Below are 22,119 nucleotides of genomic sequence, written 5' to 3'. Positions count from 1 at the left end.
ACACACATGCTGCAGGAGGTTACAGATATAGATCTTAACACAGAGATATGTGACTGTGATCTTAAAACTGCTTGTGATACAGCGTGTTTACTTATCAGCCATTACCATCAGTACACTGTGAAGTAATCATTCAAACATCCCTTAAAAGTGTTCATTCGCTCACACAAAAGACAAAAACAGCAGATTCCGGCCGATTTAAGAACACATCTCTATATGTTTATAAAACTTTAAAATGAGGAAAAGTTAGCTTTAACATAGTTTTAAGTTAAAACTTCCGAAGGAAAAAGAGCAGATAAGGATCTTCACCGCATTAGTCTAGGTTATCATCTTCGCTGCATTAATATCATATAAAATATTTGAAGAAAAAAAACACATATTTGGAAAAAACTTTTGACATCACATTGATGACGGAACAAGGCAAGGATGTGTCTAGAATAAAAACAACTTTTCTCCCAGCAATTCACCCAAACTTAAAATTGGTCATGACGTTCCTCTAAACCCAATGATATTACTTTTCTATGAACATATTAGTGGTGGGCATAGATTAATTTTTTTAATCTAGATTAATCTAGATTAATTCCAAAATTAATCTAGATTAATCTAGATTAAAATGGCTCATTTGAATTCTGCCGAAGGCATTCAGAATATGTGTGCAACCCAAATAATGACTAAAAGTAAGTCTTTGAGAACGGGTTTCTCAAGCCAGGTGGCGCATTAGACCAGGGGCTCATCTCCTGTTTCCAAAATGCATCACAAACTGCTTGAGAAAGCTGTTCTGCTATGATAATTGGTGATGAAAATTAAATTATGTTCAATAAGATGAACTTGCGTTTACTTCCGCATTAGCTAAGGGATGATTTCCGTTTAGGTGGTACTTGAGACTGGAAGAGCTCCTACAGTACATTTACATTTAGTCATTTAGCAGACGCTTTTATCCAAAGCGATTTACAAAGAGTGAGGGAGCAACAAGCGATATGTCATACAGGAGCCATAATACATTAGATCTCAATACAAAGTTACTGGTTTCAACTAAAGTTAGACCACTACCTGTTGAGAGAAAGTGTTTTTTTTTAAACCAATTCCGCATTGCACAAGGTGCAAACAACGTTAGTCTTGTCGATGTTCCTATTGGGAAGCTTCTTAAAAAATAATATTCCCTGAAGCAAACCCGGCGGCTTCATAGCTGCATCCATGTTAGCACGTCACGTTTGATGCGGTAATTTCACAGTAACGTTATGTTGTGTTCAGACCAAACGCGAATGGCGCCTCAAGCGCGAGTGATTTATATGTTAATGAAAAGAGCCAATAGACCTACTTGCTGCGCGAATCGCGCGAATGAAGCCCTGGTTATGAGATGATGAGGCGGCGAGAATGAAGCCCTGGTTATGAGATGATGAGGCTGCTTCTGCTTCCGCGAATGACGCGAATCACGCGAGTTGAAAAATCTCGTTCTCGCCCCGTACAGTGCAGTTAAGCTGGTATACATCCGCGGTAAAATATCAAGGTGAAAGTCATCATAGCTTGCGTAGTATAGACCCAGCTCACAACCCAACTTTGAGAATAGATTAACGGCGACATTTTTTTTAACGCGCGATAATAGTCTCACTGCGTTAACGGCGTTAACGCCGTTAACGGCCCACCACTAGAACATATATATTATTTTTTAACCTGTTAAACTATTAAACTGTCTGAGCGCTTTTTGAGCCTTTTGTGCCCATAAATTACTCTCCCTACATAAATTATTTTAAAAAACACCAAAGAAATCTGTATTATAGACATTATTGACGCAAACTTAGGTGTCCCGTATGCGGAACGGGTGACAGTAAACAGGCTACAATATGCACTTGAACACTGAATATACTGAAAGGGTAAGAACACTCCAAATGTCATCTAATCTCAATCTTACAAAAGGTTCACAGATTCACACAAGATTATAAAGCAGTTTATGAACACTATATCTATCATCGTGCTGGATATTCATGCAGATAAGAGCATTCCGGTATGAATATAATTCAAAGTGACAATAACCGTGTTGAATCAAGGTGAAAGATACACTAAAGTTCCTCTAAAGTCGGTTATAAATTATATGATAACATGACAGCTGTGTAATCTTATGTGAAAAACACTCATCAGTCTAACGCTGGAATTTAACACAACTATTTAACATTACACATCAAATATCAACTCTACAACACATGAATGGACTATAAAAATAACTATATATACAAATCAATATATTTAATGTTATAGTAATAATCTTTATTTCAAGCAAATTAGATAACAATGATCTATTCATTGTGTCCTAGTGATGTCAGATGTTAACACAATGGTTTGTTATTCTTTCTTTCAAGCGTTTGTCATTTTTATTGGTACACATTAGAGATTTAACAGGACACTGTAGGAAAACGTCACAGAAGTGGCCGCCATGATTTTTATTTTAGTAAAAAGATCAAATTTATGGTAACACGCAGGTACCACACACAGCTTATTTACCATCCTTTTTATGTGAATAAAATTTTACAATAAGACTTTCTTGTCCTTTTGTTTTTCTGCTCTATAAATAGCATCTATAAACAACACTCAACAACCAGAGAGGGTGTGCGTGTAAGAGAGAGAGAGAGATGCTAATGGAGGATGAAACGGATGGTCAGTTGTGGATAAGCAGGGACAATAAGATGTGTGATGACACACAGACAGACAGACAGAGTAATAAATTAGGAGCTGGGAATCTATCATGAAAATAAAAGATGTGTGATTCTCAAGCTGTAGTTTTGCTCAGTTATTACTCAGCCATCATCTCACTCTCTAATATGGAAAGACATCAGAAGGAAACACTGTAACCTCTGTGTCACACATCGACCCTAACAAACAGTGTGACAGTAGAGCCGCTGGTCTCATGACACTGAATCTATTCCAGAAACGATTTACTACTCCCAGTTTGTTACAGCGAACTGCTTTTATCACACTGTATATGACCAATGTCATTTATATTAGTAGAACATTGTGCGATCAATTTGCCACATTTGCTCAATAAGTCTCTTTTTTAACAGTTTCTTTACCATGACAGCAGTTGAAACAATGCATTCATTTCTGTAAATAAAAGGGAATTCCCCTCTTACTAGACATGAATAACACAGGGGACTTATTCACTTTTTTCGTATCCCTTGTTAGCAGTCAGCGTAAATACCTGATGGATCTGCTCTGCAGACATTAAAGATGTGATAGGAATCTGTTTTAACTAAGTGAAATTAAACTTATGCTTCTACTCCTGCTGTTTTTGCCATCTTTCACTCACTGTGTATGTGCACTAAAATCATTGCAAGTAAAAAAGAGGATGCTGTTCTGCTCAAAAACACTTGCAGATTCCAATACAACTGGCTGCAAAAAGAAGTATTTATTTAATTCTGAAAAAAAATATTATTTTTACATACTGTATGTTATAATTAAATACATTGGAAGTAATCCCGGACCGAATTTCAGCCTCTGTAAGAAGATGTACTTGTTGCCTCCGTATCTAATAAGGTACTAAACTAAAGTTTAGAAATTACAGCTGTCTGTCAGTCAGCAGACATGCTTCGGTTTCACATTTAAACATATTTCAAACAATCTTTTCCCACCCTACAAGATCATTCAAACTCCAACGATGTTTCAAGTGTTTATGAACCTTCCCAAATGATAAACAAATTTACTAATGCCGCCATCATGGACTGTTTTGCACTTCTGTTTCTCTGGACGACTGACAACACAGTCTATATAATGTAACCTGAACACACACGCACACCACTTACAGGAGAACAAACAGAGAGAAAAATGTTTATTTTTAGTTTCTGTCAAACCTGAAAAGCACACCATTCGGAACCGGTTGGTAATTTTCATACTTCAACCAAGAACACATACAGCAGATGCACCATAATCATGTTGATTCATGCTTAGGTCATACCATGGGGAATCTGAGGTCACAACCTGCAAGAAGAGTAAACCTAATCTTGTGTGCACAGATGTGTCATTCTTAAAGGTGTTGCACACCTCTAACAATTCTGCCATCATTCATTCAAATTCATGTTGCTCATACTTGTATATGGCTCTAACGTCTGTGAAACGCAAAAGAAGATATTTTAGGAAATGTTCAGTGTTTTTGTGTTCTTACAATGGAAGTCATTGGGGGCCAATGTTGTTTGGTAACCAACTTTTTTAATTTGTATTTCTGGGCTCCATACACTCCCCCAGCGATCGTACAGGTTTCGGAAAGTTTTTTTTGCAGATATAAAACTGTTTTTTAACAACTTTTCTAGTCCCTTATTGGACAACTCTCCCGGAAAAGCACGCGGCACGCCCACGCGGCAGCAAGGAGAACAGGAGAAGGAGCATGTAGACATCACTTTCACTTGTGTGCAGGAGATAGAGAGAGTTTCATGTGTTTGTTTGTTCACTGCATTTGGGTGATGAATGTTATATGAACTGTGGATATAACGTTGGATTTGGAGATCGTTTGAACCTGATATATTGAGCACTTCCAGCGCTAAAAAATGCCGGACATGAACCGCATGCGGTGAGTGAAACTGATGTCTGTGTTTTGTTGACAATGGGTGCGCATTTGCTTTTATTCAGCATACTCCTCCCCCCCGCACGCGCCGTATGTTTTCAGAAAACAATCGTAAAGCTGTATCTATCTTTTATAAATGTGATCAAACTAAATACTCTTTGAAGATACAAAGTATGCAATACTACTCTATAGGTGCTCAAGATTAATATGAGATTGACAGAAGCCCTGTGAGTTACGCCCACTTTAACAGTTAATGTTCTTATTTGCATATTCATGGCGGCATTAACACTGATTGGACAACACAACTGTTCCTAAACAACTTGCTGTGGCATACTAACACTGCCTAACTTTTGGCACCGCAATGTAAGCCGTGAACCCGTTGACCCTTCTGGGGTTCAGATCTATGCTTTTCTCACACCAAACTCATCTTTAAAAACATAGTTTAAGACATAAGCAACAGTAAAAAATTGTCTTTCAATTTCAAATCTGCTGGAGAATGTAAATCACAGCCATCGAGGTGAAAAACAAATAGTGAGAAAAACAAAGCTTAATTTGTCCCAAGACCCAAAACACCGATCCGCTCACGATATGAGCCTGTTCATAAGAATGACAATAATCACTGGATAGACATTTAATACTGTTGTCTAAATCAGGGGTTTTCAAACTGTGGGTATTTCATCTTAAATTTAATTTATTCTATTTAGAGAAATAAAAACTACTCTTTTTTTAAAAGGGGGACTGTGTATTTTCTCCCCATACTTACATAAAAAATGTTTTGGTGGGTCTCAAGATAGATTTTACCTGTCTAGAGGTGGGTCCTGGAATAAAAAGTTTGGGAATCGCTGGTCTAAATGTCCCAAACATCCGGTGGGATGCCACAGCCAATCAGATCACACATAACATTAGGATACATTGTGAGTGACAGTGATGTGTCTGTAAGTCCAACTAAAGTCTCAGGGTACCCAAATACATCACAGTTAGGGTGTGTGGACTTGGATTTTATATGTTAGTGGGGACCAAAACCTGAATGCACACCAGTGACCCTTGTCACAGCGGGGACCAAAATTGAGGTCCCCACGGGCACAAAAGCTTAAAGATTGTACAGAATGATCATTTTTGAAAATCAAAAAATGCAATTTTGTACAGTCTTTAGGTTTAGGGGATGATATATACAGTTTGTACAGTATACAACTCATTACATCTATGGACAGTCCCCACGGAGATAATAAAACATACATGTCCGTGTGTGTGTATCTGGTCTGAAATTCATCATCCTTTTTTGCATGTGATTGTTCACACCCTGCAGATCTCTTAGCCAGAGGGGTAAACAAACTCTGTGGCCCGGACACAAAGTTCATACAAAGAAGCACAAAATCTTTCAGAAAAGACATTTCTAACAGACACTAAAATACATGTGTCTCGCACGCAAGAAAACAAACACACAGACACACACACTACATTGAAAAACAGAGTATATCGGCTACATCACTGTGAACGCTGTGTAAAAGTGTGTTTGTGTGTGTGTGTGTGTGTGTGTGTGTGTGTGTGAGAGAAAGAGCGAGAGAGAGAGAGAGAGAGAGAGAGAGAGAGAGAGAGAGTGAGTGAAAGAGTTCCACACACTTCAATGGCATCATTGAGTTCCTTGCCAGTCTTGGAGCAAGAGAGCAGCTGACTCTATCACACGCACACGCCTGGCAGACTGTACCATAATCTCTACATCTTCTTTCATATTGACAGAAACACACACACACAGAGTGTCCTCTAAAAGCCATTATACAAATCTATACACAAATCTATAAATGGTCCATTTAGGTTTATAAAGCGAGTTTAGTATTTGATTTGTGTTGTGTTATAGGAATTCCATTGTGTATGAGGGGTCATTCAGTCGAATCAGTTTCACTGACCACAGACAAACTACTCACCCAAATATTACACATTTCATTATTCTTTAACTAAACAATGCATCAGTCTTACACAAAATAAACAAAAGATATTGTGATTTTTATGTGTGTGGCTGTTCACCTGCAGTGTGGAATTTCTTGTGAAGCTAATTTCACAAACAATCATATTGTAAAAACATTCACTGAGATAAGGTTGATACTGTGACATTCGTTTTCCAATACCATCTTGCATACCAACTATTTAAAAGATATTCAAATTCTATAAATAAATCTCAATGGTATATACTCAAGGGTAAATAAAGGTATTTTGATGATTCAATGACATCAGATGGAGACAGTGGTTTCATATAAACAATGTGATTTAAATAAAAAACAATGGTATTACATTCGGGAGATTTTCAAAAACAGTTTGATTGTATTTTTTACTATGGTACTTTCTGCATGATTCAATTATGTTACATTTGTAGTGTTGTCCATGTAATAGAAAGTACAGTTGCCCTTAATGCATTTGAACTCTTCCGCAAACCAAATTTCATTGCATTAGAGCCAAAATAATGCTAGAACTCCAAAGTTTGACTGCTAGAACCAACAATATATTTCTTTGCCATTTTTTTGCAATTAAGTTTAACTTAAATGGCGTCAGTGTGATTCTAAGTAAATGTATGAAGTCAGTCCGGCTCTGTTTCACACAGGTGGTGCCTAACCACAGGTGCAGTTCATCACATTACCTACGAACAAGTTTGACAAAGTGTCCAAATACATTTCGTCATTTTGAACAGTACATCTAAGATTGTTTCATTTAAAACTCAACAAATTGCTCTGAGTGAAATGTTTTGCTGGAGAGGTGTGCTTGTGCTGTCTTTAAAATAAACATCACTTGATTTGCAATTGCGTTATCTAATGAAAAGACATTCTTATGCCTGGCAGGCTGGCACATGTCCAAATGTATTTTGGGGTCACTGTACTATCTAGTACATGCAACGACTCTCAATTGGTTTTGCTTTGAGTTCCAGATTTAACACTGGAGATCAACACCAAAGACACAACGCAAATTGATTACAGAGCAAAATGTCCACAAAAATTGCATTTAAATCAACTATGACATGTTGTCACGAACTGCTCAGGATCAAAACAATACACAATGATAAAGATGAAAAAGTAGAAACAGCAAATAGCGACATCAGAAATGTTAATTACTAACTTACAAATTACAGTATCAAACATATCACCTAGTGACAGATGAATTTTGATACACAGCCAACAACTAAAGATATGAGAAGTGTTTTCTCCATTTTAAAAGCTGATACGTCTGTTTATTTTGCTATCCAAACTAAACACAATTATGTTAGTGTCATTGTTTAATATTTCTATTTAAAGTTGATTTTCTCTGCTTCTGCACATCAGGATCAACCTGCAAGCTGTTTTTGGGTTAACTGCTTGACTTTGTACAGTAAAACTATTTTATTCAGACTTTCTAAATGAACAAATGTTTGCAACACATTCAAGCATTTTCAGTTCATTATTGTATATACTAAATGCGCATTCTGAACGGGTATTGTGTATGAATGTAAAATCATGCAAACACAACACCGAGGATAGATTACGCATAATCGTAGACACCGGCTTCCTTTTTCAATGATTTGTGGAAAGGCATCATAAATGAAACCACAAAATGATTGATGAAACAACGTGATGAAAAACGTCTTGGCTGTCATTCATTCGTTTAAGCAAGACGCAATGTTTACGTTTCATTCATAACGTGTACCTTAACGCTGGTCTTGCTGGTCTGGGTCTCGGCCTCTATGCAGATGTGACCGCCGCTGTTCTCTTTGCGCTCCCGGTGCGAGCCGGTCCGCGTGTGCCTGCTCTGGTACGCGATTACGGAGGGAATCGTGTCCGCCGCGTCGGTCTTGATGAAGAGGCCGTGCAGGGTGGTCGCCGTGCCCTGCGAGATGGTGGTGGTCTGGTGCGGCGAGTTGGACTCGTCCGAGTCGCGGCAGTAGATCACCCCACTCTGCGAGACGTGGATGCTGGGAGCGCAGCCCATCGTTCCGCGTTATACCCGGCAGAACGAGTCCCAGCCACGCCAAGCACTGTCCCTCTGACTTCCCGGCTCCCGGGTCGCTGTCACGCCGCCGTTCCCCCGTTGCATTGGCCGATAGTCAATTCGCTCGGTTCAGCCCACCGCCCGCCTCCCGTTCCGTCGGTGCGCGTCAAGGAGAAACGAAGAGGAGATCCATGTTCATGTTCCCGTGGATTTACGCGCGATGCATGACGTTTCACCGTTATTTATGAGAAAATGTCAGATCGATGACACCTCGGTTGTCCGACCGTGTGCGCGCGTGCCGCGGCACGTTTTGGGAAACCACTACGAATTTGAACCCCATTTCACGAGTGCTGAAGCTCTGGGTTACTCGATGCCATCTATTTGCGATCCATTTTCACGCAGTGATCATCATCTGTATGCTCGTCACATCAGACGGAAAGCGTCAGGACGTACAGTGTGTCTCAAACTTACATTCACGGTTCTCATTTTTTAAGACACAAACGCGTCACCAGTGACAGTTAGACACTGACAGTCTCTTACCTTCATTAAATGCTCTCAATATATATATATATATATATATATATACATATATAATAATATAATAGAACATTAATTGAATTGATTTGTTCGTTTATTCCATCCGATTATTTCTAAACATCTGTAATTATAGAATCCAGAACCAGGTACATAGAACTCTTATTGTGCGGTAGTTTACTCAAAAAAATATTGCATGGGCACAAAAAGGATTATATAATATAGCATATAGAAAGTGTTTTATACACTGCAAATTAAATAATTATCACATGAATGCGAGTGCAGCATATCAGCACATCTCTGCTTCATCTGTAGGCCGCAGATATCACAGTGTTGTGATAAAGCACAACTACAAAAGCATTAACCTGAAGAACACCCCCAAAAACCTCAAAAGCCTCTCTAGTGTGTGGGACTGGCTTATCTCTGCATCTCAGGCTATCATTACTATTTTCCTGCTTTACTGTATCACTTGTCATTGCTGTATATCTGAAATGACACAACACACTAAACTTTCATAAATTATGTGTATTCTATGCATGAAGATCTCAACAGATTCAGATTGTTAGACTAGGGCTTGGTGTTAGAGAGCAATTAAAGGTATTTTTACACCTCTCTTGTATTATTAAATTACAGAAGAAGAGCAATTATACATGAACTGTCAACCTTAGAAATTTAATTACTTCTCAATCAGCAATTCTTAGAACTACAAAGTGGAGCTATTCAAATGACAAAGAGCTGTCAATTAGATTGGCTGTGAAAATGATTGATCCCTTTTAATCACTTACAACTATTATTTAGGTTTGTACATCTTCCACAGGGTAGAACATTTTAATTACAGTTAGGCTCTAGGGTGGAAGTTTTAGATCTTTCTTTAAAATCACCAGCGTTCCATCATATCCAGTGCAGTTCAGCTGGTATAGCAAGATGTCTCTATTCAAGATCACTACATCTCATCTCAACGTTATTTTTTATTCAATGAAAGCCTTATGTTATGAATAATGCTTTACAATTTAATCCTCCACCGCATGTCGTATTTATTGCTGACCTGAGGCAAGATTACAGTAACGTACTATCTGTTCTAAATTAAGATCTGACTAGTTAAATATTCTAAATTGAAATCCCCATGGTTACTAAATAGATACGACAGGATTTTTGATTTTTGTGTAATACAGCTGATCCTCTGTTTTCTAAAATACAACCCCGCCCATGACTTCCCCCTGCTGGAGAACTTGAAAACTTCCCCGCTGAAATGACAGAAGACACAATGTATCGAACTTTGGAACGTAGAATGTAACATTTAGAGGGAATGGAATGTTCATTTAAAATTTCGAATTTAAATGTAACATTCAGACAAAAAACGCCTAATACATTCTTCCTCAAAAATATTACATCAATTGACATGAATTTTAATTTGGTGACAAAAAATAAAACAATTTATACAATAAAAAAACGGAACAGATTTTTTTTTAAATAGACATCGTACACTTGCAGACTTTTTGAAAGTTTCAGATAGAAACCCAAAAACTTATCAAATCTGCAGACTGGCACAGACTTTCTGCAACACGTCCAGACTGAAAATCTGTCGAAAATCTGAGCAAAAGTCTTGTATTTAGCCTTTAGTTGCACATACGCAAACAAATCCATGCGTTTATAGCGGACAGACCACAATATTTTTGAAGCATTTGACCATTTTAACTTTATATAACTGTATCCCGCACATAGAGAATTACTCAAATAATCTGCTGTGGCATTCAGCCTATCCCTTTTGCACTTTTAACAAACGCAAACCAAACAGACTTCTCGTTTAAAAATAGCAACACCAAGTTATGAAACGACCTTCGAAGGCCGGATGAAAAGCAAACAACTGGTGTTTTGTAGGAAACTTTCGAACGTGGACTAGAATCTGAATCTCACCTCTATCTGGGGTCCGTTGGACAGCAGCTGCGTGACCGCGCTCATCTCTCCGCGTCCCCGGTCCAAACCTTGCCGAGCGGTTCGGTTACATGAAATCCCACCTATTTACCGGCAAAGCCTCGTCGAAAGCGCATTCTGACAGCATTCTCCCCACCCGTTCGCACGAAAGTCAGAGCTGACTGGGAACTTTTGAGGTTGTAGGTAGGCGATGTTTCTCACTCAGAACTTCTTCACCCACTCGAACAGAAAGCGCCCGTGTGGGGTCCTAGCGCCGCCGGGTACACTTTGAGTGCTGGGCTACAGGCCCTCTATTATGCCAGGGTCATATTTCACACCCACATTTTTAGTTCATAAAGATTAAAAACTATTTCAACCACGTACTATTTTGTAGATTTTTAAAACAAGAATTTAAAACCGGCTATATAATATATGCATTACACCAAAACTGTAGTCATCATTTTTTATTTTAAGACATGATTATTTAAGTAAGACCATAGTAAACTTATTTTAATGTTATAAAGGTCATTTATATCATTACAGCAAATATATTAAATTACAAACAAGCTCCGAAGTGATGTGTTATAAATTATAAAAAAATATCAGTTTATCTTCGACAAAAAGGGTCCCACCCGACCTAAACTCCCTAAATATTCTCTTCTCTTTCGACTTTGGGGTGAGATAGGACCCAGACATGTTCACACAGGATTTGAGATACCCAATAACGCATAACACGATTAACAAGCGTATACGATATGGCGAAGTTGACCACAATACAGAAGCCATGTGGACCACAACACCTTTTTATGTGGACAAATTCAGGTCACACAGAAGTTTCACAAAGGTTTTTGTTCTGTCCTGCATGTTATTTGTTGCCCTTGGACAAACAGCAGCTAAGCACTTGATGCCTCTTGACAGAAGACTGACGCATGTAATTTTGTCCCTACTGACAGGTCATACATCGCTCCACAGGTTTAACTGCAGCTGTCACCGCAAAAGCTGGGTATGATTGATCCGCAAAACATAGCTTTAAAGATACAGTTTGACCGAGTTTCAGCGAACGCTTCTATAACACGAGGAAAACACTTTTACAGACCTTTCTTTATTTGTCTGAGATATTGTTTGTCGTTCAATTTTGGGGAAAAACAACGTTTGATTAAAAAGAACTAAAAAACAATTGACAAAAATGTCAGAATTCTGTCTTTGTTGCACCCTCTGAGAAGTTGAACTTGCAGTAAACTTCAAAATCAGCCACAAATCCACAGCATTCAAAGTAAGTCACTCCGAATCATTAATTTTGACCAAAGTGTTAGGTGATTCGCTAGTATCAGGATGGGCGGAGTCAGTCAGGCATGCATCTGTAAAGCGTTCCCGTGCCCGCTCCCAGTTACGCTGGTTTTTGGTTTTGGTGAGATTGGCGTCATCTATAGACATAACGACTCCAGAACCAAGACCAGACTGAGCCTTACGCAGCTGCAGCTGGATCTGAAACAAAAAAAATGAAGTTACAAATCAAAGCATCTGTGCATTTTTCTCAACCCTCAACAAGCAAAACACTGGAATTATCTCTTACTGGATCTTTCCTGCCGGTTCCATCCTTGCCGAGCCCCTCTCCACGTTTCCAGCCCATCTTCTCCAGCATCTGTTTACCCTTGTTCTCATCACCAATTTCACTACATAAAGCCACATGAACACAAACTTTAACAAAAGCCATAGACGTTTAATCAATCATTATTTTAAAGGTAAATTGTTTGACTGGACAGGTGATGTCACATACACATGAACCGAAGCAGGAGCGTCGTCTCTCTGGAATACTCCCTTGCTCCCAACCGTCTGCCGGCGGTTTTCAGCTCTGTCTTTATACTTGCTGTTCTTAACAGCCTTCTGCTCTTCATAATCACTGTTCTGAAATGCACACAAGACTCTTTATGCCTTCGAAAATGACAAAGCATCAGCACAGCAGTAACACATATGATTTACGAGTAATATTTAGAGTCTTCCAAAGTCAAGCAATACTCAAATCTGTATTTTTCGGATATTCACCCTCATTTCATTTCAAACCTATTTGACCACCTTTCTTTTGCAGAACATAAAATGCGATATTTTGAATAATGTTTTGAGGAAGGAAAAAAGTCATATACAGATTTTGAAAGACATGATGGTCAATAAAGGAGAGAATTGGCATTTTGCGTGAACTATCACAGTCCTGACCAACAGAGGGCAGCACTGAACCCCACACGTTCTTCAACCTGCACTATTTAAAAACATATTCCACTATCTTAACCAGGGGCGGCGTTTGCTTATGGTAGACTATGGCAGTTCCTGTACCCCAGCATTCAGACAAAACAGTGGAAACAATGTGTGCATGATGACTATCATTAAAGATTATCAAAATACTGGAGACTGCTGTATATTTCTTCAACAACTTTAATGATGTAGTGACGAAGACATGTGACTAGTAATTTTGACACTTTTGAGATGCAGGTTCGAATCCATTTTTCGCTAGTCTTCATTTTCAAATCACATTTTAAATCATACAGGCATTTTATTTCAACAAAATGAAGAAACAATTAAAAAATGCCTTACATGCGTTTAATAATAAAGTGTATGGTAAAGAAAGGAGTAGTGAGGTCTTTAATGTCAACATCTTGCCAATTATTATTTTTTATTTTAAAAGTCAAATAACAATCTCATCTGCCAAAGCCAGATCTACAAAAATTGTATCTGAATGAATAATATTTGTTACGTTATCTGTGAATAATTAAAAAATGTACTCTGTGTGCCAGTGTTGCGCAGTTCACTCCATTCCATTCATTCACTCAGTGGATGTTCGTGCATTCTTTCAGTTTCGTGGATTCTTGTACATGTTTTGTTTAGATATGATGTGGTATAATTTGTGGTTCTGTACTTTGGAATGTCGTTGTTGTACGGCCAGAGGAATTTTGCCATACCCTAGATTTTGGTGAAACGCCACCACTGATCTTAACGTCATGTAAGAAGAGAAAATATATTCTTTTGTGTTGTTGTATGAAGGACAACACATAAAAACTTACTTTAAGACCATATTTAACTTTAATCATCTTGAGTTCTTTCTGTCGTTGAATTTCTTTGTCTTCTTTACTAAGAATAGATCCTGAAACACACAGAGACTTCACATTCACACTACTGATATCATCAGAGTTAGAGTATAATATTAAAACAACAACATTGGCCTAGTGCAAAAACAAAGGATACTCTCACGAATACAAAAAACGGATCTGTGTGTATGTACCAGAGTTCTCCTCTCTCTTATGCCGACTCAGATGTGCTATGATCTGTCCCGGTTCACAACCGTCACACGTGTTGGTTCCGGTGTGAATGTGGAAGGACAAGACAGTCTCGCCCATCTTCACTTCATCTCCGTGGGTCAGAAGGTAAGGGTCACAGCGTACTTTGGGCTGCACAGACACAGTTACCAAACAACAGGTTAAAAAACGTTGCAATAAATGATCAATCTTCTGAGGTGTCCATGATGCGTTCGGATAGTGTTACCTGTAATATTCTGTTTCCATTGATGACAGTGCCGTTCTGACTGCCCTGATCGATCAACAGGTAACCCTGATTCTCCTGGTCAAAATAAACCTCCGCATGGGACTACACACACACACACACACGACAAAGTTATTGATCCTTAAAATGTTTTATCAAAAATGACTCATCAGAGTAACTGTGGATTGTTTGATTTCACAGTATTGTGTCATTTACCTTACTAACACCCATCTCGGGGATTCTGATGGCGTGATTCATGTCTTTCTCTCTGCAAACAGAGACAAACAAACACTTAAATCTTTCAGGTTTAACACGCACCTGAACAACCAGACGTGTTGTACTGACCTGCCGATTGTGGCAACAGTGTCAGCTGTGAGGATGAACAGCGTTCCGGTCTCCAATACAGGTGAACGAACCACTGTCACCCGAACGCACGGCGGCCAGGCTTCTGAAACACAAACACATGCATTACTCAAACACATGTACATCTCAGGACAAACAGGTCAAATGATGAAAGTTTAAAACAGGTTATTTAATCTGAATGAAGCCCCAGACCATCCCTAAGTAACCAAAACATCATAAGCAGTCACCAGGGGGCGTTGTGTTTTTCCACCTATGTCTGCCCTGAAACATCTAACATTGATTCTATCGTTCGTTCTGCTCACCTTCCTGCACTTGTGCTTCCACTTCTCTCTCTGGACTCTCATGTGCGGGTTGAACAGGTGATGAAATTGATGAGGATGACGATAATGGTTCTTTCTCTCCATCCGACCCGGTGATCTCTCCTTCCTCCGGCTCACTCTCACCGTTGACACCATCGGAACGTGACTTCCGCTCTCTGCGACTATCCGAACGCGATCTCTTTCTCTGCTTCTTACTGCTCTTTCTCCTTTGCCCGTGTGAGTCATCCGAGTGCGACCCGTTCTCTTTCCGTCTCCTGCTGTGTGTGTCATGTGAACGCGACCGGCTCCGTCTCCGAGTTTTCTTTTTGTCTATCGAGCGCTCTCTGCTCCTGTCTCGACTCTTGCCTTTTTTGGATCTTTCTGTAGCGCTGGGTCGTGGGGGGCTTCGGGATCGAGATCTGCGTGTTTTTTTATGTGATGTGGTATCATCCCTTTTTCCTTTGTGTTGGCTTTCAGGCTGTTTGGCAACCTCAGCCCCCGCCTCTTTATGATCCTTTGAGACAGCAAACACTCGGCCAATCAGATAGAGGAATATCCAGCAGGGATTCCATAAGAATTGTTACAAGTTTTGTATTTGCTTGTTTGTCACCAAAAAAAGATCGTCACCCGAGTCTCAGTTTCGAGCACTTTCCAAAGTATTTTAATTTGGAAGAAGATTAGGTCAAGAAGAGGCCAGGATGGGGCGCGGAAATGTCGTGTCTGTTTTAAACTTCAGGGTCTATGTGAACAAACCTGCATTTACTGCTGCCCCATGGCTTCAACTTTATGTCTAGCATCACTGATATAAATAAATAGTCATCAAACAAACCAGGCTAAAAACTAAACCCCCATCCAAAACTAGAAACCTTATATTAACCTGCCATTTTTCCATACTCTTCCACACTTTTAAAGTGTCTGGAAAGTCACTTTGAATAAAAGAGTCCACTGAATGGCTAAATGTAATTTCCCTAAAAAAATTGTTTTCATCTCAAATCAAAGCAGTACTAATTTAGGCACAGTCACCCAAAAAAAGTGAATACTGCTATGTTAAATGTTGATGTTTATTAACATGTCACATCCGTACAACCTAAACCATTTAGTGAAGCTACAGTAACTAATCTATAAACAAGAGCGTACCTCTGAATTCAATCCGCTTGACACGTTCTATCTTCAACTGACCCATTGAGTTAGTCAAATCCTGAACCTACAGCAAAAGGAACAGCAAACTGTCAGCTTTACTAAGCTCTTCTACAGACCCCTTTCTAAGACCACTGTTCCACTGACCCTCTAAATCCACCAACACTATTCAACAAACCAGAAATTACTAAACTGTGGAATAAACTCTCAGAAGAAATACTGAAAACAGAGACTCGGGCAACAGAAGAACTAGGAAATCTTGAATTGAATCCAAATCTCAATTGGGTTGGGCTTTGGAGATTCTTGGAAAGGAGTGTCAACAAACAAATACAAAACTTTGCAAATGCAAGAGTGTGTCCGTGTGCATCTCACCCCTGCGTCGGGACAGGAAGTTCTATCTGCGCTCTTCAACGACTTCCTGTTTTTCCAGTCTTTGCTCTTCCTCTGGGGCGTCTGCTCCGCGTCAGGGTGTGCGGCGGGCACCTCTATCCTCGAGTGGAATTGGTATTTTCCACTTTCCGGGTCGTAATAATAATACATGCCGGTGTTGGCATCATAGTACAGCTGAGTGGACTGCGAAAGAGGAAAAAACACATTAGCACGGACGATTCCGATTATACAAGATTACACAATTAATGGCCGGTGAACAATCGTGAGATGTCCCAAGAGAATCAAACATTTATTAAGATGACGTAGAAGGAACTTACAGAATCGTAGTAAAATCCGGTGCTGTGGTCGTAGTACATGCCGGAAGTTTCATCAAACACAAAGTTGGTCTGATTCAGGGCCTCTTCTGCAGTTGCTCGGAGCATGTCTGCGATAGAGTTGCCTTCTCCAGACGTCTCCTGAAAATACAGCAGAAACATAATAAAATGAAATTGGATAAAGAAGCTCAATGGATAAATGCTGCTGAACCAATTCTGCTGAATAAAATTGTTTGACAACAGAAAAAACAGAACATATCCACGTCTTGGACAAATAATCCCACCTCAGTTTGTGTTAAAACATTTGATCCATCTTGCTGCTCAGGGTCGACTGGTAGAGTCTCCGTCAGTAATGGATACACATCAGTTTGTTCTGATGACTCTACAATGTGTGTGGCAAAAGCCTCCTGTGTTTCCGTGGCAAAATCCTTCTGTGTTTCCGTGGCAACAGCCTCCTGTGTATCTGCCACCATCTCTGTTTCTGAGTGGTAGTATCCGCCATAATAATAATTATAATAATCTGTTTTAAGAAAGAAATTGCTTTTAAATTCCACATCACTGCTGCAGGTAAATCGATTATTGAACTGTGGTACCGAAGAGAATAACTCGCCTGTCTCCGTCCAGGTGTACTCTTCCGTTTGAACCTCAGCATCCACCTTCTCTCTCTCTTTTTTCTTTCGCTCGTGGATTTCTGCACTCAGTCGATCAACCTAAGACAAGTCAAGAGCAACACGTCGATCATCAAGAAACAAAAGTCCAACACAATGTCAGTTCAAGTTCATTCGTTACATGTCAGAATGTATATATTGGCCTAAGCATTGGACTCAAAACACCAGCTTTGATTTCATGGTCCCTAAATTAACAACTGCATCAGACTCACCTGCTGTCTGAGATCCTCATTGTAGCTTTCTGTTGTCTTCTGGAGACGATCGCTTTGGTTGAGCTGTTTCTGTAGCTTCTGAAGTTCATCCTTGCATGTCTGTAGATCCCGTCTCAGCAACTCTGCTTGAGATCTCAAAGACACAAGCTCTTCTTCCAATCCCTGATCATTCAGTTCAGGGTCTGGATCTCCCTCCACGTCCATATCCAATCAAATTTGATTCTGAGAGTTGATAAAAAATAAAAAGAGTTGACTGGATTAAGAATTAAACAGTAGCATGTAGATTTAGATTTGTTTTAAATGCTCTTGTATCGTTTTCTTGTTTGAATGTTTATATCAAAACCAATATACGTAGTTGAAAAAATTACAAGAAACAATGTGCCATATTAAAGAGTACAATACATGAGATCATGGAAATTACATTTCATGCAGTGTGTAATGTTGCCGTTTTTGAAAATAAGCACTCTGCCAAGTTGTAAAAGTTATTGGCTTGGAAAAAAATGACGTGGATTTACATCACTTCATTTAGTACCCGCCTACGTTCTGCTAGGACTGCACGCGAAAACTTCACTCTATTCCACAAAATACTGAAGCTCGTGAGCCTCATTGCAGCAGACCAATCAACAGACTATCTGACCATCACACCAATCAGACTAGGCTTGCAGAAAGGAAGGGATTAAACCGATGAATCGCAGAATGAATCATTTGAGAATCAGTCAAGAAGTAAGGTAAGAATAATAACCTTTTATTGTGAAATGTACAGATGTACATAAACTTGTTTTGGGACACCCCATAAACCAAAGTAGGACCTTAAAATCCCTAGTTTTGTACTCTTTAATACACAACATTAAACCCACAATAAATCTGCAATTCCCAAAATAATACCAAATCCCAAATAAAAAATACAGCAGTGTACTGTAATATGTATTTACTAGTGAACTGCATTAAAATTCATAATAAATATTTATATAAATATATATATATACATATTATATATATATATATAAATTTTAGGGATGCACGATTAATTATTGGTATATATAAATAAATTAAGGCCGATAAATTAAGAATAATTTTCTCTGCTTAAACCACTTCAGCTGTACACTGCTCACAGTTAAAATCCAATACAGTGCTGTCATTCTGTCATGATCATTCACTTACAGTAATTAGCAAAACATTTTTAATGTAGATACAGTGTGTAGATATTTATAAATGTAAATTATTGTATCAAAAGCAATTTTTTTACAGCCGATGGGTGTATGAATTCTTTCTTGACACCAGTTAGTGGCTATTAAGAACACTTTTCTGGGTTGCTCTGGAAGAAAATCAATAATTATTTTATTAAATAAACATACAAGAAAAGTTTCATAGTTAAAGAATATTTTACTAGGGTTTTTTTTCAGGGGAAAAAATCTTGTTTTGCTTTGGTTTTGATAATTTAGATACTAAGTTATCTAAATTTAGTAAGTGTATGATAACTGATAATTTTTTAACACTGGAAGCCGATAATCTAAAAATTGGCGCATATATATATATGGGCCAAAATGTACATATCCGCGCATCCCTTATTTATATATACTATAGTGTTTGGAACCTTCTTAGTACAATCATGGAAAAAAGTATTGGCAGTGACATTAAAGCTGTGATTGGAAAAGTTTCTGCTGTTCATTCACATTGTTTATAGATTATCATGCAAAGTGTTCTGATGCATTTTAAACAATTGCAAATAACAGAAACTCCCCAGATGTCAATACCATATAGAAAACCTGTGGTCAATCTTCAAAAAGAGAGTGGATAAACAGAAGCCCACAAACTGTGATCAATTCAGAGCTCTAATAAGGCAAGAAAGGTTTGCCATCAATACGGATTTGGCCCAGAAGCTAATATTTAGCATGCCGGTTGTGAGAAAAAAAACCAATACTGTAAATATTGACACTTTGCATAATATGTTTTGGCCAATAAACGTCTTTAAAACTTAGATATGCTAACTTAAGAAATAGAGAAGCAACAAATTTTGCAAAACACTAAATTTATGTCACTGCCAATACTTTGGGCCACAACTTTAGACTACAGTAATCAGTACAGTTTATTTTACTGTACTTTAGTACTTTTATATTCTACATTAAATATAATGTGATTACATCATTACATAACATATGCTACTAAAACTTACAACCGAGTGCTATGGGAAACCACAGTATTTTTCATGTGATACTATTTTTTTGTAAGTTCTGAAGAAGAAATAAGATCGCAATTACTTTTTTGTTTTGACAGAGAATAAAGAGAAAATAGTTATTATTCTATATATATAAATAACTTGACTAATACAACAAACAGAGAGCGGCGTAGTAAATGTGCATGATATGCTAACTAACACATGATGCTGAACTAACACGTCACAAATACTTTTAATTCATCATCTATCACGTTCAACAGGTGCAAACTAATTATTAGATCAAGTGTGTTTAATATCAGAGCGCATTATGTTTTCTTGCACGTTGCTTACCGATTCACACCACTGGTTTTCTTTCGTTTTTCTAAAGTGCCGCCGTCAATCTGCAAATAAAAAATAAACATGACGTGACCAGCGTGCATCGGACACATAATCGTGTAGATGTTTGTGTTATCGTAAAGTGCGTTACAGGCAGCGAACGCGACGAACTTTAATCCCACATCAACCGAGGCTGCCATACTTTCACTTAAAAACGATATAAATTGCGCACACTGCGTCACTTCCGCTTGTGGGTTTATTCTTCCGCGCATAGCACCCCTAGCGCCCTGTAACTGATAATGTACTTTACTGTCGGAATAACTTTTAAATGATTTTGTCATCGCCATAAACAGAAACAATACAACGAGAAATGCTCATTTAAAGTGAATCACTAAAATAAAAATGTCATGTATAATTTGAATTCCTATAATACAAAACCTTATTGTAGGGCTGTACGATCATGACAAACAGGACTAATGCATTTTGGTTTTAAATGTTACGCAAAATTTAAAACTTAGATTTTCTTTAACAACAATCCTCGTCATGTCGGATTTTAGAAATATAAATAAAAGAGCGATCGTTACTACTGCGGGGTTAAAACAAAATGCATCGTTGCTAAGTATTGCCTTGATATTGTAAATGACAATTAATTATTATGGAAGCATATTGGTTGCTATGTTCAATTTGAAATGCAATATGCAAAATGGCAATGCAGCATGTAAAATGACAACGCAATTTTGTAGTAAAATATGCATTTTAAATAACATATGTGCAACATTAAGTGCAAAATGAAATTAAAAATGAAATTATATCAATTAAATTTGTCAGTTCCTACACTAGTTTTAATATGTTATTTAAATTGATATCTTTAAAGCTCTTTAAGTTGTCAAAATAAAATGAAACTTCATACCCCGGATTGATTATATATGTTTAATATAGTCAAGCAAAAGTGTAGCAGAAAGAAAATTCTAATGTAATTTTCTTAACATTAACAGGTTAACGACATGCTCCAGAAGTAACGGAGGCGGAGCGTTCCGGTTACACATACGTCATCGAAAGTTTTCCTCCTATCCACAGCGTCATGTCGGTATCACACAATTCGCGGTCAGTCTGACTCAGTTTCTATCAGAGCTCGTTTTTACCAACCATGTCCTTCATTTTTTTTTGCAACAACTTCTCAAACTACTTTTACTGGGTAGAGTGGAACTTTCAGGCAGCTGACATACGCCTCCATTGTTTATGGCGTGGATTCAAAAAGATGCTGGAAAATTCCCCATAGATGAAAAAAATTGGCTAATTATATTTTGTGATAATTTATTCAACCAGACAGACAAGTTTGATCATCGGAATAGACAGAATAAAAAGAGAAGAGAGATGGAAAACAGACAGGAGTCACAAATCAAAGAAACAAGAGACACAAATACTGTGAAACCTGTTCGATGGAACAGCATGGAGCGTTTAAAACCAGACTGTGAGGCTTTCTGTTTTCTATTTCCATCATTATTTGTATCCATTTAATAATTAATTGATTCCTGTTTCAGTCCCCTCCCTATATCTATAAAAAAAAAATGTTTTTCAGTCTCTTGTGATCCCTGCTGACCTGTAGAATGTCATTCTGATGTTCAAGAGAAGATTCAGGATGAGGCGAATTTGTTATGATTTTACGTTTAATGACATACTCCTTTCGTTGGCAAAGTTTTTAATATTTTTTAATACATGGGTTTAGAGGATATTACACCGCAGTATGTGAGACAAGTCTCTGTCTATAGCTGGAGCAGCTA

The 22,119-nt window shown here is 38.2% G+C and overlaps 2 protein-coding genes across 5 annotated transcripts in view; both read right to left on the bottom strand.

The window, feature by feature from the left end:
* Positions 1-11,175, bottom strand: part of pde8b (phosphodiesterase 8B) — a 39,780-nt gene extending 28,605 nt beyond the window's left edge. The window contains exon 1 of one of the 3 annotated variants that reach the window (XM_056732082.1): positions 10,940-11,175. In XM_056732082.1, coding sequence (XP_056588060.1) covers positions 10,940-10,984 — 45 coding nt within the window. In that variant the 5' untranslated portion in view covers positions 10,985-11,175. Of the gene's footprint in view, positions 1-8,209; positions 8,894-10,939 lie in introns of those variants that run through there. The other 2 variants (XM_056732081.1, XM_056732080.1) reach the window with 2 other exon arrangements.
* Positions 11,176-11,385: 210 nt separating this feature from the next.
* aggf1 (angiogenic factor with G patch and FHA domains 1) lies at positions 11,386-20,568 on the bottom strand. 2 transcript variants are annotated; one of them, XM_056732057.1, is made up of 16 exons: positions 20,490-20,568; positions 20,354-20,403; positions 17,848-18,069; positions 17,578-17,677; positions 17,252-17,487; positions 16,971-17,108; positions 16,636-16,836; positions 15,130-15,640; positions 14,810-14,912; positions 14,681-14,732; positions 14,468-14,569; positions 14,208-14,373; positions 13,990-14,069; positions 12,714-12,841; positions 12,510-12,609; positions 11,386-12,421 (listed from the first exon to the last, which is right to left on the bottom strand). In XM_056732057.1, exons 3-16 carry the CDS (start codon positions 18,049-18,051, stop codon positions 12,215-12,217), a joined length of 2,328 nt encoding a protein of 775 aa, XP_056588035.1. In that variant the 5' UTR covers positions 18,052-18,069; positions 20,354-20,403; positions 20,490-20,568; the 3' UTR covers positions 11,386-12,214. The 2 variants fall into 2 exon arrangements, with proteins under 2 accessions (XP_056588035.1, XP_056588033.1); XM_056732055.1 differs by having other exon boundaries at positions 20,354-20,556.
* Positions 20,569-22,119: the final 1,551 nt, after the last annotated feature.

This window comes from Triplophysa dalaica, chromosome 19 (genome assembly GCF_015846415.1).
Source record: "Triplophysa dalaica isolate WHDGS20190420 chromosome 19, ASM1584641v1, whole genome shotgun sequence".
NCBI classification, from domain to species: Eukaryota; Metazoa; Chordata; class Actinopteri; order Cypriniformes; family Nemacheilidae; genus Triplophysa; species Triplophysa dalaica.
The sequence above is the reverse complement of the archived record's forward strand: the minus strand, read 5'-3'. Positions and strand labels throughout refer to the sequence as shown.

Excerpts from the sequence above, each read along its gene's own strand:
- aggf1 (XM_056732057.1), bottom strand. The coding sequence starts at position 18,051 with ATGGACGTGGAGGGAGATCCAGACCCTGAACTGAATGATCAGGGATTG. Across the intron at positions 14,070-14,207 it reads TAAGAGAGAGGAGAACTCTG|GATCTATTCTTAGTAAAGAA; the intron begins GTACATACACAC and ends TGTGTGTTTCAG. Across the intron at positions 12,422-12,509 it reads GAACCGGCAGGAAAGATCCA|ATCCAGCTGCAGCTGCGTAA; the intron begins GTAAGAGATAAT and ends TTTTTGTTTCAG.